This window comes from Solanum pennellii, chromosome 1, assembly GCF_001406875.1.
Source record: "Solanum pennellii chromosome 1, SPENNV200".
In the NCBI taxonomy this organism is placed as follows: domain Eukaryota; kingdom Viridiplantae; phylum Streptophyta; class Magnoliopsida; order Solanales; family Solanaceae; genus Solanum; species Solanum pennellii.
The window spans coordinates 108071870-108086658 of NC_028637.1; the positions used below are offsets into that span (position 1 = coordinate 108071870).

General features: G+C 28.0%; 1 protein-coding gene across 1 annotated transcript; it reads right to left on the bottom strand.

Annotated features, from left to right (window-relative positions):
- Window positions 1–5928: 5928 nt before the first annotated feature.
- On the bottom strand, window positions 5929–6661 carry LOC107027198 (auxin-responsive protein SAUR50-like). Its single transcript, XM_015228382.2, has one exon. It carries the CDS (start codon window positions 6587–6589, stop codon window positions 6272–6274), a length of 318 nt encoding a protein of 105 aa, XP_015083868.1. The 5' UTR covers window positions 6590–6661; the 3' UTR covers window positions 5929–6271.
- Window positions 6662–14789: the final 8128 nt, after the last annotated feature.

Here is a 14789-nt window from a genome sequence, read left to right on the forward strand (position 1 = left end):
CTTTCCTTTTCTTTCCTCTTTCTTTCGCCCTTTTCTCCGATTCATCTACTTTTTGCTTTTCTTTCCCTTTTCTCTTCTTCTCGGATTCCTTTGGATGTTTGTTTGTTGTTTTTTTCATTTTTGATTTCCCTGATCTAGCTTTGTCTTTTGCATATGAAGACTGAGTTTGTGTTTGTGATAAAATTTTGAAAGATGGAGCATGAAATTCGTCTGAGCTTTGTTCATCATTCAACCTTTTGGATTTTCGCGGGGTTTCATTGCCTCTCTTCGACATTGTACAGTTTTTTAAGTGCAAGAGATGAAGATTTGAGTGCAGAAAAGGAAGATTTGAGTGCAAAATAGTAGAATTGGAGAAGACGACTGTTAGGATTGAAAGTTTTTTGAGCGTGCAAAAGAGATGATTTGGTAAAAAATTAATTGTTAGGCGTGCAAAAGAGATGATTTTGTGAGGATTTGGGGAAGAACAAAATTTTGGGGAATATAAATTTTTTTTTTTAGATAACTTGTGACAGTTTTAAAATAAAACTGTAATTATTTTAGATATTGATGGGTAGTTATTAATTATGGAATGATAAAATCCCCATTATTTTGTAATTTTTTTAAAAAAGGTAACTATATAATATTTATTTGAATTTACACTAGTTAAGAGTTTTGTTTAAAAAAGGTAACTTAAAATAATTAATTTAATTAACTACATTGATTTAAAAAAGGTAACTGAATAATAAATGTAATTATTTAAATAAGTTTATTATTATTTAAAAAAATTAATGAGAATAATATGTTTTTTCTTGATATGCTATAACCTGATAATAATATGCTATAAGTAGTTTATTATTAAAAAATATGTTTATAACTTGATATTTATCATCTTAAATGTGTGTGTAGTATTATTTTTATTAATCTTAATTATTAGGTGTTAACTGGGGTTTAAATTTTAATGAAGATGGGATGTCATTGGGGACAACATTGCATAGAAGTAACATGCCTGGAGCCAACTATTTATATAATAATAATAATAATAATAATAATAATAATAATAATAATAATAATAATAATAATAATAATAACCACCTCACCAACCATGATTAACAATTATGAAATACCCAAAAATCTTTTTAGATGAAAATGACTGCTCAATTTTATATGGTACAACAACATTGGTCCCAATTCTTGATTCTTTGTGTTGGCATGGGTAGGACTATATGCCTCTTGTACTGTGTTACGGAATTGTGTTATACATTATATTCATTTGAAAATTATGCGTTTTAATTCCAATCTTTTTAAGTTACGTAAATGAGCTTTAAATTACTCCCGTATTAAAGACAAACACAATGTTTAAATCAGAACTCATATCGATGAACATGAATGATTTACTCAATATTTTGTTTTGCATATTGAAGAAATAATAGAGAGAAAAAAAATCCTTAGTAGATTAATTTTTTAAGTGAGATAATCACATAAATTTAATATAGTAAAATATAATCACCTACATTGGATGACCTATATAAAAATTGCACCTACATTTTCTTCCTTTTTCTTTTTATCCAATGAGAAGACTTTTATCTCACTTAGCTTTATAATAATAATTAACTTATATAAGCTCGAATGTTTCATCATTCTAAAACTTTTCTTTTATATTGAGAGATAAGGACCTTTTATCTACCAAGTGAAGTACGTACTATAAATTCAAAAATAATAATTGTAATAATTAGCCCTAGCTATTATAATTTGGACCCAATCAATAAATTAAGTACGTACGGTAAGTAAAGAAGAAAAAATAGAAGAAATGAATGATGAAGAAGAAAGAGCCAACGAGGGCCATGCATGCGTTGATCGATCAGAATTCAGAGATAGATTTAAGATTTAATATTTAGACTCAATAACAATAATCAAATTATAATTTTTGGATATATATGAGTTTCACTTTTAATATTCATTGATACTTCATGACTATTCATTTATACGTTAATGTATACATAAAAATATTGAGTCCAGTTAAATTCATAAGTTTTTGTTCGCCTATATATGACATTGATGATGTTAGGGAAGATATTTTAAGAGGAAGATGGGAATTCTGTGATGAATATGAGCAGCAACACAAAATAAATACTGGTCAGTAGAAAAATCAATACATGTTGAAGGATATAATTCATTCCTACTATATTTAATTTTTGTGGGCACAAAAAGAAGGCAATTTAATTAATTTGCAGTTGTATTTAATTATTTATGCTAGGAAAAGGAGTTGCTACTGTCAGAAAACTTTTGTGGTTGAAATAAAAAGAGAAAATGACCTAAAGAGAGAATTAAAGATATATAGGACCAACTTTGTAGCTAGCTAGCTCATTATTATTATTATTATTATTATTATTATTATTATTATTATTGTGTTGGTCCCAAAGGATCATAAATAAGCTATATATATATTAGATAGCTAGCTCATATTTTATGTAGGGTTTATTATATCGTTAAGAATTTCACACATCAGTGGCGGATTTAGGATTTTAAGGTTGTGGGTGCTCTGAAGTGAAACTATAAAAAATATGTGTTAAGAATGAGATTCGAACCTTCGTACAACAACATTAAAAGAGTCTTAAGTACCCATCCTAGAATCATTGGGCCAACTATATGATTTTTTCATTAGGTGGTCTATGTTAATTTTATACAAACACCTATCGATTTCTACACACACATATATATATATATATATATCGTAACGAAGTTAATGGGTGCTCGAGCATCCGGCGAACACCATGTGGGTCCGCCCCAGTCACACATATTATATATATTCAGTTCATGCATGTCCGTGATAGACGTTACGTATTTGCATGATAAGTTCAATTAGTGTGATTCACCATCAGAAGTTGCAGGTCCCATTGGATTGGAGCACCAACTAAATTTAGATCGCGCACGACCTATTCGAGGAGACATTATCCACAGAACTCAAACTCAAAACCTCTTAGTTAAAGGTGGAACAGTCTCACTATATATTACACCACAATTTATATTGGTTGAGAAATGATTTGCATGATAATATATATATCGTAGAGGTGGATCAATTTTTTGGTAACTTGTCCAATCCATCAAGTTTAATGAGTTGGTCATGACCCATCAAATTATTGAGTTAAATTGAAATGTGTTAAACATTGCAACCCCCGTGAATTAAAATATTGCAGCCAAAATACAAATATGTAAAATCAAATTATAAAATTGGAATATTAAGTAAATTTGGAAGAACTTAATTAAGCTAATAATTTTTAAAAATATCCTTTCATTTTTTCACAATAAAAAAATAAAAAAAGAAAGGGAAGAAGGTTGGATCGTCTTGAATGAGTTGAGTTATGACTTATTATTTGACCGATCTTGACAAAAACAAATTTTGATCAACTTTGATCGATTGCTTAAACCCTACCAAACAACTCATTATTTGATATCTCTAATTTATTCATTCACGACAACAAAAGATTTCAGTTAATTAATTAATTTGGGTGATATTTGGAATTAAATTATAATAATAGCATAATATGATCTAAGAGATCAATTGGAAGTCGTAATGACAACGGTTGAAGTTGTTGAAAATATGGATCTAATCCGTTGTAGGTTTAATTTTGTCTCTACATAAAAGCTGTTAATTAAATTGGATATTGTGAACTGTTACATTTTTTATGATATTGTTGAAATAAAGTATTTAGAATTTATTAAATTAAATTTTGAGAAAATCTTCTCAAATACAAAAAGATAAAAAAGGTACTACTATAATATGCTTATGATATAAAACGTATAATATCTACGTAATCAAATAACATATATAAATATAAAAAGTATAATAATTTTTTTTTTCGATAACCATGTAAACATTACCATTACAGTTTCAGCATTTGCAAAAAAACACTACATTTGGTAGATCTCTTTGACGAAGTAAGTAACCCTAATTAAAACGACTAATTTAGTATACAAATAATATAATCTGAAGTAATTTGATCGGATAAGGTGAAATATCCAATTGTTATGTTTCATTTTATTTCATGTAGCAAATGATCTCGGAGAACATTGATTATCGTAGGTGAATAAGTAGTTGAAAGATTCACTAAGCAAATTCATTAGGTCGTATTTTTCTATGCTGGCCAAATAATTGTGCGACTACAACTAAATAAGCACATTAATTAATTTCTGAAAAAAAAACCAACGTATTTGTAAAAGAAACAAAACAAGATTATAGGTGCTAACAACTTGATGCTTTGATTATATATTAATATTTTAATTTAACCTATGTGTTATAATGTTATTATTTTTGCAGAACGGGAAATACAGAAAATATTTTTAGATGTTTACGAAAAGACAAAAGGATACAAATAATATTTTTAGTAAGTAAAATTTGTACGCACTACTATCGTATATAATATAAATTCATCAAGAATATAATACGATGCCAAGTATATAATAATAATTGTTTTTTTCCTTCAACAAAGTACCAACTTGTTTACACTTGGAATATTAAGAAGAGTTCACTGTACGGAATCAGTATTAGTATTTAATAATCACAGTATATACGATAAACCGATGACTAAGAAGTATTTGTCCTTATTTTGATTATTTTTTTTTTAAAAAAAATGGTAGTGTGATGACCAGAGATCCTTGTATTATAGATTAATTAAAGAATTTGTGTTTTGAATATTTTAATATCCGCTCACCGCTCTCGATAATTTTAAAATCACAATTAGACACTCAATTTAATTATTTTAAACCTAATCGAAGTCCCTAATAATTTATTTAAAACTCGATCATTTTTTGGCCCACATTAAAAAAAATTCACTTCATTCAAAAATAAATATATTTAACTATATATAGATGTGTAATTTTCTACTATAAAGAGTTCATAAGCACTTTCAATTTTATCTAGCTATTCCTATGGCTAATAAAGTAGGAACAAGTATAGTATTCTTTTCATTCTTAAATTACTTAAATTTTATTAGTAAAAATAACAAGAATGTAGGAACGAAGAAAGTATGTAATAGAAGACTTCTTTTTTATTAACTTTTACTTAACTAGTATTTTAAAAATGTTTTTCACTTTTATTAATAAAAGGAGGGAAGAAATTTCAACGTAGGAATCAAATTCTCATCAACAAGGTGGAACCGACAAATTCAGAATTTGAAGATTTTGGATACACCAACATTACCTTAGCTCAAATATGAACTCTAACATAAACTTAAGTTGAAAATAGTATTAAAACATTCTAGCTAGATTCAAATCTAGGTCTCACAGGTGGATTCTCTAGCTTGTATCAGCAGCGCAAGGACACTTTTATGCTTTTCATGGATGTACTATAAATTATATTTTAACTTCTGTCAGTTTCTCAAAATAGATATATATATGATTTTTTTTATAGTTATCGAATACGTGGGTGGGTCCGCCTATGCTACTAAGATGCTCCATTTTATCTTCAACATAAATAGTTATTCTCCAAATTATTTTTTAAGAACTAAAATTAATTTATGCAAATATTGTGATAAGATAATTATATTAAATTAATCATTATTCAGCCAAGGATATGCCAGCTTCAAAATGAAGGAATAAAATTGATCGGAGGAAGTATAAGGTTAAAACATATCTTAAGCCAATTTATCTTGCACGGTATTCTTGTGTACTCTGCACTCTCTATACCTAGAGAGTTATAATTATACGGATTACGTTATTTTCTTTTTCAATTTTTTATTTGGAGTTGACGGTCCCAACAAAATTTTATCCACCATATTCAGAACTCAAACCCGAAATCTCAATTAAGGATAAAATACTCTCACAAGTGCACCACAAACCATATTGGTGAATTACATTGGTATTTCCGTTTATTATTAATTTTATTCTCACTAGAATCGTTCTCAATTTGAATTTTTCCTAAACAAATGAAGATGCACTTAATAAAAATGCAAATAAAATGAAATGACAAATCAATTAGATTGAGAGACATTCAATTCACTTCTCTCACAGGGTGCTAAAAAACACCTCTGCAAGGAAAATTTCACAAGATTTGTTTACAAATCTCATTCTGACCCATAAAAAACACTACTAATAATATCATGTAGTTCCTAGGTCAGGGTTAGAAGAAATTAAATTACAAAAATAAAAAAAAATAGAGTGAAAAATTTAGTGGATGTTAGAAAAAAGACAAGCAAAAAAAAACATCAATATTTGCTTCATCTTGAGCTAGCCCATCCTTGTTCACTCCACTCCTAATATTCACTCGCACATAACGAAAATTTAGTGCACCAAACTTTTATCGAAGCATCGAAGTTAGTGACCGAAACACAACTTCTTCGCATGGAATTGTAATTCCCATGTCATGATCGAACCCAAATTCTTCCTCGGATTGTCGAAGGAGACATTGAAACTCGGGATGAGTCAAAAAAGAAATAGGTACGATGTATCGAGTTCTATTTTCTCCAACGTAAACCGCAAAATGTCCTTTTGGCACGTCGATTGGAAGATGATCTTCATCGTTATAGCTGTTTTTCTTACCCAAACTCGAACATCTTTTTAGAATTTGCTTCAAGATTGCTGCTTGTGGCATTTTGTTTGATTTTCTAATAGCCATGATTAATTATTTTCTTAAAGAAATTTTAGAAGTTTAGGTTGAAGAAGGAGGTGATGTTTTAGAATAGAAAAATGTGAAGCTATTTATCGAGGAAAGACCACAATTTTTATTTTTTATTTTTCTAAAAAATAATTATTTTTTTTAATTTTTCTAACACGGGTGTTTTGGGATAAGTGAATAAAAGGAGTTATAGACAAAGTGGGGGCCAAAGCCCATTGGGTTTTAGGGTTCTATTTATGACAATGAGGACCCTTCTCATTAATTAACCAAGAGTTACCAATATTCATTTTTTCATTAAAATAATATTAATAAAGATATTTGAATAAAAATTAATTTATATTTTTGAAACATGGCTTTCACTGATCTAGGAAGGTTACAAGTCTCAACAACAACAAGTATTAATGATACTTGTTTCTATTTCCAACATTCTGTCTCAAACACTTCTCTTCATTTTCTTTTTCAACAGTTCAGTCTTTTTATATTAAAGTATATATAGTTTATTTATAATTATTAAGATTTCAATTAATTGAAATATGTTTCCTGTAAAATTTGGATTTAAAATCTTTAATAATGATGAATGAAGGTGTTTTCTATCGTATCTTATTATTCTTATAGGTCAAGCTCGAATTGTAGAGAATATATAGATATTTATGAGTAAATTATTTTCTGTACTTTTCGGGTTTGGAGGTTTGTTTATTTTCTAATTATAAGATATCAATTAAGATTAATTACTCCATTAAAAAATTAGCTCAAAAAATGAAAATAATCAGAAACTATTATTATCATTAATAATGAGATAAATTAACAACCCATGTGGGACTACTAATTACATTTTAAGTACTTTTAATGTCTCTTTATACGCAAATTCAATTATTAGATTAAATAGCACTACCATATATGTTAAGTATTTAAAGGTATAATTTCTTTTTTATCCTTGTTGGTTCTACTTAATTTTAAAAATAGTACTCAAATGCATTTATCATGAGCGAGAAAAGTGAGTTTGCTTTTGAAGAACAATTTGATAAACATTTCAAAGTCTTCATTTATTTCTTAAATTCCGTACTCGATCAAATATTGTCACATAAAATACAACGAAGAGAGTATTATTTTTGTACATGTTATCAAGCGAACAGTATATCTCGCACAAGGAGTTAATACCTTAGATGGTCACTCAACTATGCACTCTTCTTTCATAAAGTCACTTAACTTTCAATTTTCACTCAAAAGTCACTTAACTATGCACTTCTTTCTCAGAAAATCACTCAACTTTAAATTTTAACTCAAAAATCACTCAACTATCCACTCTTTCCTCAAGTCACTCAATCTATTTAATTATTTTTTAATTAAAATTTACTGATATTAATTGTTTATATAACAACCCAAATTTTTTAAAAAATAAAAAGTACCATTTTAACCATTTAGTGATCCACTCACCTAACCGATCCATTAAAAAATATAATATGACCCAATTAATTTTGTCTTTCATCCTAAATTATTTTCTCTATTTCTCCTTTACTTTTTTCTTTTTTATTCTCCATTGTTGCTTTTCTTTTTGGAGAGGCGCCAACAATGGAGAATGAAAAAAAAACGTAGAGGAGAAAGAGAGAGAATAATTTAGGATGAAAGACAAAATAAAATGGTTCATATTATATTTTTTAATGGGTCAGGTTAGGTAGGTGGATCACTAAAATAGTTAAAATGGTATTTTTTTAAAAAAAAGTTTGGATTATTATATAAACAATTAATATTTTTTATTAAAAAATAATTAGATAAATTGAGTGATTTTTTGAGAAAAGAATGAATAATTAAGTTATTTTTAAGTTAAAATTTAAAATTTGATGACTTTCTGAAAAAAAATACATAATTAAATAATTTTTAAGTAAAAAACTAAAAATTAAGTAACTTTCCGAAAGAAAAAGTATAAATTTAAGGAATCCCATAGTGTAATACAATAATTACATTCTGTCCCGACAAATTTAGTATTTACTAATAATCCCTTAAAATTGCTGTGGCGTGATACATTAGTATGTTGTGATACATGGTAAATGATACACAGTAAATTAAAACTGTTAAGATTAAAAGGGGGAAAAAATGGAACATTTAAATTTGTTATCTAAATCAGCTTAAATTACGGTAACAGTTCATTAATAAGCATTAATTCAGCACGTAATTGGATAACAATTTCAAATTTTGAAAATTCAAGATTATATCATCTAGTTTGAAGACATTTTTATGAACATCCAGTTATTAAACTTATTGACTGATACATGATAACAATTTTCAAAAACTCGTGATACATAGAAAATCATATGATACACATCAAATTTATGTATCAATGCATCGTCTAAACACTATAACACACTGAGTCGATATGTATCAGCAAGCACACTTGATGGCGCAGTTATTAAACTTATTGACTGATACATGATAACAATTTTCAAAAACTCTTGATACATAGGGAATCATATGATACACATCTAATTCATGTATCAATGCATCGACTAACACACTATAACACACTGAGTACTTATGTATTAAACTTATTGTCTGATACATGATAACAATTTTCAAAAATTCATGATACATATGGGATTCCTTTACTAAAATTTTTACTAATTTCAACAACAATGGTTGCTGCTTTTTTTCTCTTTTTTTGGTGTATTTTGTCAACCTTTGATTTAGATGATTCGCCAAAATCTTTGTTTGAATCCTTCCGAACATTCATAGGATCATGCAAAGACTTTTTTCTATTTTCTTTCTAGTTTTCATCGTCCCAATCATAAATCCTTCTATTAGTAAAAGGATCCATTAATATGATGTAATAGAACAATGAACAAAAATTTAAAAAGAAAAAAAAAACGGATGATGGAGTAAGAAGAAAAAGAAGACCTAGAGACGGCTGATGTAATATAGCAATGAACAAGAAGAAAAAAAAAGAAAATAAGAACAGATGATGGATTAAGAAGAAGAATAACTATAGACGGATGATGGAGTAAGAAGAAGAAGAAGAACCAGAGAACAATGGTCCAATTTTCAGAAATTTCAAATTTTTTGAATTTTTAAATTCAAAATTTCATATTAAATGTTGTGAAAAGTTTTTAATTAAAATTAATAATTCAAAATTCAAAAAGTGATTCAGAAGATTGAGTGTTTTAGTGGAGAAAAAATAGGCATGATATTGGGGAAGTGTGTGTTATAGGAGAGAGAAGGTCATGTATCTCTAAACTTCTACTAAAATTAAAAAAAAAGGGAATTATGAAATATTTAAAAAAAGAAGGGAAAATTAGAGAATACAAAACTTATAGTTGTGTATTTAAGTTATTTTTCCAAAGAAAAATATATGATTGAATGACCATCTAAAATATTAACTCTGCGTGCCAGCAATAAAGTGGTACTCTGAGAAGTACGAAAAAGGAACCTTACTTTTTTCGAATAGTGTTTGTTTTTTTTTAATTGTTTTGTTTCAGTTTTTTCTTTGATTCTATTAAGATAGTAAAAAAGGAAGGCATGTGCACTAGTCTCGTAAAAGTACAAACAAAAGACTGTTGCAGGTTTGACCATAGCCGTTACTTACATCGTTATTGACAGTTTCACAATATCCTAGATATATCATCTTTTGATTTTTAACGTCAAATATTTTACAAGAATCTTTCAGACCTAGTTAAGCCAAGATTTTCTGTGTGAATCAATAAACTTTTAACCAACTCCAACTACCAATGTAACCGATTCTTTTGAATTTCTTCCTAAAAACCAATTTGCCTTCTCACTTGTTCCATCTTCAGTCTCAAGAGTCAGAAATTTCACGAAAAATATTCAAATACTAAAAGTGAATTTACTCTTCTTAAGTTCGCGTGACTAGGTTATATCATGTTATTCTGTTTAGGATGTTCAAAATATGTTATTTAGTCACTATATTTATATATACAATATAATTTTTCGACGAACATAAAGGTGGCTACGCAACTGCAAGAAACAATCCTTACATACTTTTATTAGATAGGAATTAATACGGGCATCTTTAGCTTATTAACGGTCAAAAGTTATTGTTGTTGTTCATGTTAAGTGACATTAGAAGTTTTTCCTTTCATCGTAGGAACAAAAACTCAAATATTAATAAAGAATCGATATATCTTATTCATCTCATCACATTCCTTGATGGAGTTCTCGTATTATATTGTTGGTGATAGAAAGATTTGAGATTGGGATTTCGTTCTTCAAAGTGGTCCAAGACAGACAATATTGAGCCCCATATATATCCAAAGTCTAATATATATGATCACCACAGAATTAACTAAAATTCCCAAACAAAGCCTTTGGCCCTATTATGAGAGTAGAGGAAAAAAAAAAAAGGGTAGTTAGAGACATTAGCAATTGCTTGCATGTTCTAAGGCTGAGATATAGATCCACATACCTATCAATCCTTTATTGATGTGTTACTTTCCTTACATAAGTACGACACACTCAAGAATTAATAAGACTAGTTTATTCAAGATTTTAATTAGATGGTTGAGATGATATTTTATAAATACGTAGTAGATTCAGAATTCTAAAGTTAATGAATTTTTGTAACGATCTTAAGTTAATATATAGTAACAATTGGATTTTCTATATGCGTTTCAACTTTCGAACTAATTCATATAATTATACATGTAATAATAATTTATTTAAAAAAAACATATATGGTCTAGATAAAAGTTATTGGATTGTTCGTTAAATTTCCTCATTAGTTGGAAAATAGACAGCGGGTGATTTGCCTAGATGGATTTGAGCAATCCTTTAACTAATTTTTAGATTGAGTTACGATCAAAATTTATTTTTTAAATTTGAAATCAGAGTATAGGTGAAGAAGGTTGAGTTAAGCCTGTCATATCTTTAACAAATAACAACTATTTCACCAGATCCTCCCTTGTAATAATTACTCATTTTTTATTTTCGATCTTCTCAAAGAGACGAAAAGATCTTGTTATTTCTTTAACAATTAATGATCTGTAATGAACCTATCCGTAGAATATATTTATATATATAAGGGCCCGGATGGAGTTTTTACCGTCTATTAATTATGAAAAAAGAAACGAACAGACCTTGTTGGATTTTCAAAGAATCTAATGTATATACTGTAAACTAATGTGAGTAATTTTCTAAACTGGAAAGAAAACAGAGCAATTTTATTGTCAAAAAAAAGTAAAATCAGTTGAAGAATGACCTTTTCTTTTTTTCACTTTACCCATGTGCTCTAATTCTTTCTTCTCGATTTACCTATCATAGTTAGAATGTTAAAAGTTAAATTTCTTTATTTTGATCATATATCTGGAGATAGAATTTATAAGATTTGGAAAAAATAATTTACTATATAAAAAAGAATATTAATTTAAAAAGCATATGAATAAATCAAATTATATCATATAAAATGGCACACCAAAAATATTATTACACGTTAACTTTTAAGCGGATGAAAAGAGGGAAATACACATGCAAAAAAGAGATCGAGTATATATTAGGTGCACGAAGTAGTAGTATGCCAACTATTACTATTCCCTCCGTTCGATATTGTTTGTCATGATTTCTATTTTTAGAGTCAAACTATAAAAACTTTGACTAACATTTTAAGATGCATTTTTTCATCATATTAATATGCAAAAAATTGTAATTTATAATACTTTTCATATAGTTTTAGAATATCTAATTTTTTTGTTTAAAATGTCAAATTAATATGATTTAAGTTACCTCTGAAAATTAGTCAAATTGACTTTCGATAAGCGTAATATGACAAATATTTCCGGACGGAGGGAGTATTTGAGTAGTTAAACAACAACTACTTTGAGAAGGATATTTTGAACATTGAATCCCTTTTAACTCTATAGTTAGTTAACTACACCGCATGAGGCGGTGGGTGGTGGTGCTTCAGGATTTCTATATAGTCACGATAAATTTATGAGACATTGTAATCCCATGCTTCGAGTCTTACTAATCATAACGAAATGCAAAAATTTCCTATTTTAAGTTAGGAAAACTTCTGATCGATTACTTTTAATTTGTATATATATGTATATTTTTTTAAAAAGAAAAAACTTAAAGAAAAATGATATTTAGATTATTCACACCTAATCCTGTAGTAATATTTTTTGTTTTTTGGGAAATTAAAGAAAGTGGTCCCTGCACGGAGAAGTGTACATACAACAAATTATCAATAAATCACAAATATCATCTATGGGTTGTATGATGGTGACCCATACCACATGGAGGCCATGTTACTCTCTTCAACCCCAAATATGTTTTTAATATGCATTTGATCATATAATTTGGAGCTCAAATTTAAAATTATAGTATTAAATTATTATATTTATACAAAAATTTAATTTCGAAATTAAATTCTACAAACAAAGTTTTAACTCTAATATACTAGTAAAGACAATACTGTGGCCGTGTGTGATATCAACATCATTTACAAACTTTAAAACTGTCTTGTTTACTTCACTCTGTCATTCATATGCTCAAAATTTTAGCCTCAAATTTTATATGGGCCTATAATTGATTTTTTGAAGAAAAAAAACATACCCACTTTCAAGGACCATGCTTCCTGATATTTTGATCATAGTATAGTTTCTATAAATGATAAAACTTGAGGCCAGGGATTTGAGGGGAGTTGAAAATAGTAGGTGTTATTTAATAGATAAATGGACCATTCTTTGATTGTAGCTCTATTTTACCATATTAGACATCAGAATATTTAGAAACTCGTAACTCTAACAAGCTATAATTTCAAAACTCATAAATTTTAAATTCATAAACGATTTAACATGGATTATTTTCACGGAGGTAAGATATTGTAATCGTCGGTTCACAATTTATATATATATATATATATATATATATGTAGTGTACCATATTAGACATCATAGATAAGAAATATGAGAGTTTAAAGAGAAACAGAGGGCCCAGAAAACAGGAATATGATAAAATAGGAAGTTTCCAGGAAATATACTCATGATGTATGGAACTTTACCACTTCAAATTTGTGATATATATATATATATATATATATATAATGTGTAATAGCTATATTATTGAAAGTTTTAACGTTGTTCACTCGTGATTTCAGTCAAATATGATTGATTTGTCATATAGATCCAACGAATAATTTGATCCATAGCCATGTTAATTTAATTTATGAATCTGTTTGGCACGCAAAAAGTCTAAATCCTGAATCCGGCTTTCTATATATTGTAACCAACAGAGAGGTTTATAAGCTACCAACAAAAATATTTATAATAAACTTCAGAATAGGCGGGTCGAGGTCCTACGAGGTACCCACTATTTGGAGTATCCTCCCAAAAGGAAAAAGATGTGTCTGTCCATGTATGCCCATTCATACGAATTCCAGATATACCTTAAGCAACAAATGAATTCTTGAATGGTATCGACAATTTGACTAATTATTAGTATTACATTGAATTAAATTAATTCAAATACTTGCTAAATACTCTTACATAAAAGAGAGCTAAAAAGGATAAAACGTATCAAAATAAACACAGTTGAATCAAAGGGATATAATGTGAATTAACAGCCATAGGTGGATTGATGATTTGAAATTTATGGGTTTTTGCCTAGATTCAATTTGTTTATAGTATTTGGTTTATAATAAATTTTGTATAAAAGATTGGTATTATATTTTCTAATAAACACTAGTCAAAAGCTATTAGGTTCATCAAAGTCGTCCATAACTGATTGTTTAGATCCGGCCTACTTCATAACACTAGTTCAAGAACATTGTGTTAATGTTGCAGTTTGGTGGTAAGTACCAATTCATTCCTAATTAGAAAATTTGTATTTATATTCTAGCTAGTTCATCTTTGGTAGAGAATATATCATGTCCCAAATGAGACTTTTTAAATTTATAAGTCGTGTTCAAAATAAATATCGAACATCAAATTAGCAACGTCACATACAAAATACTTAACATTATGTTTGTCAAAGTCATTCATAATTTCATATCATTGCTTTTGCTCAATCTGTAAAGATAGATCTCTGGTCTGATTTAACTTTAAAAGTTAGTTTATGAGTCAGGGTGATTCAAATTCACTAATTTCCCCATTTCTTTTTCGACGTGGGACTTCTTAGGTAATACAAATTTCAATATGCTCAATTGGATTCAAAAATAGATAAGATGCATTAGAAGTACAGAAAATTTGAGAGACAAATG

Bases quoted from the DNA above. Each gene is read 5' to 3' on its own strand.
- LOC107027198 (XM_015228382.2), bottom strand. From the start codon at position 6,589: ATGGCTATTAGAAAATCAAACAAAATGCCACAAGCAGCAATCTTGAAG.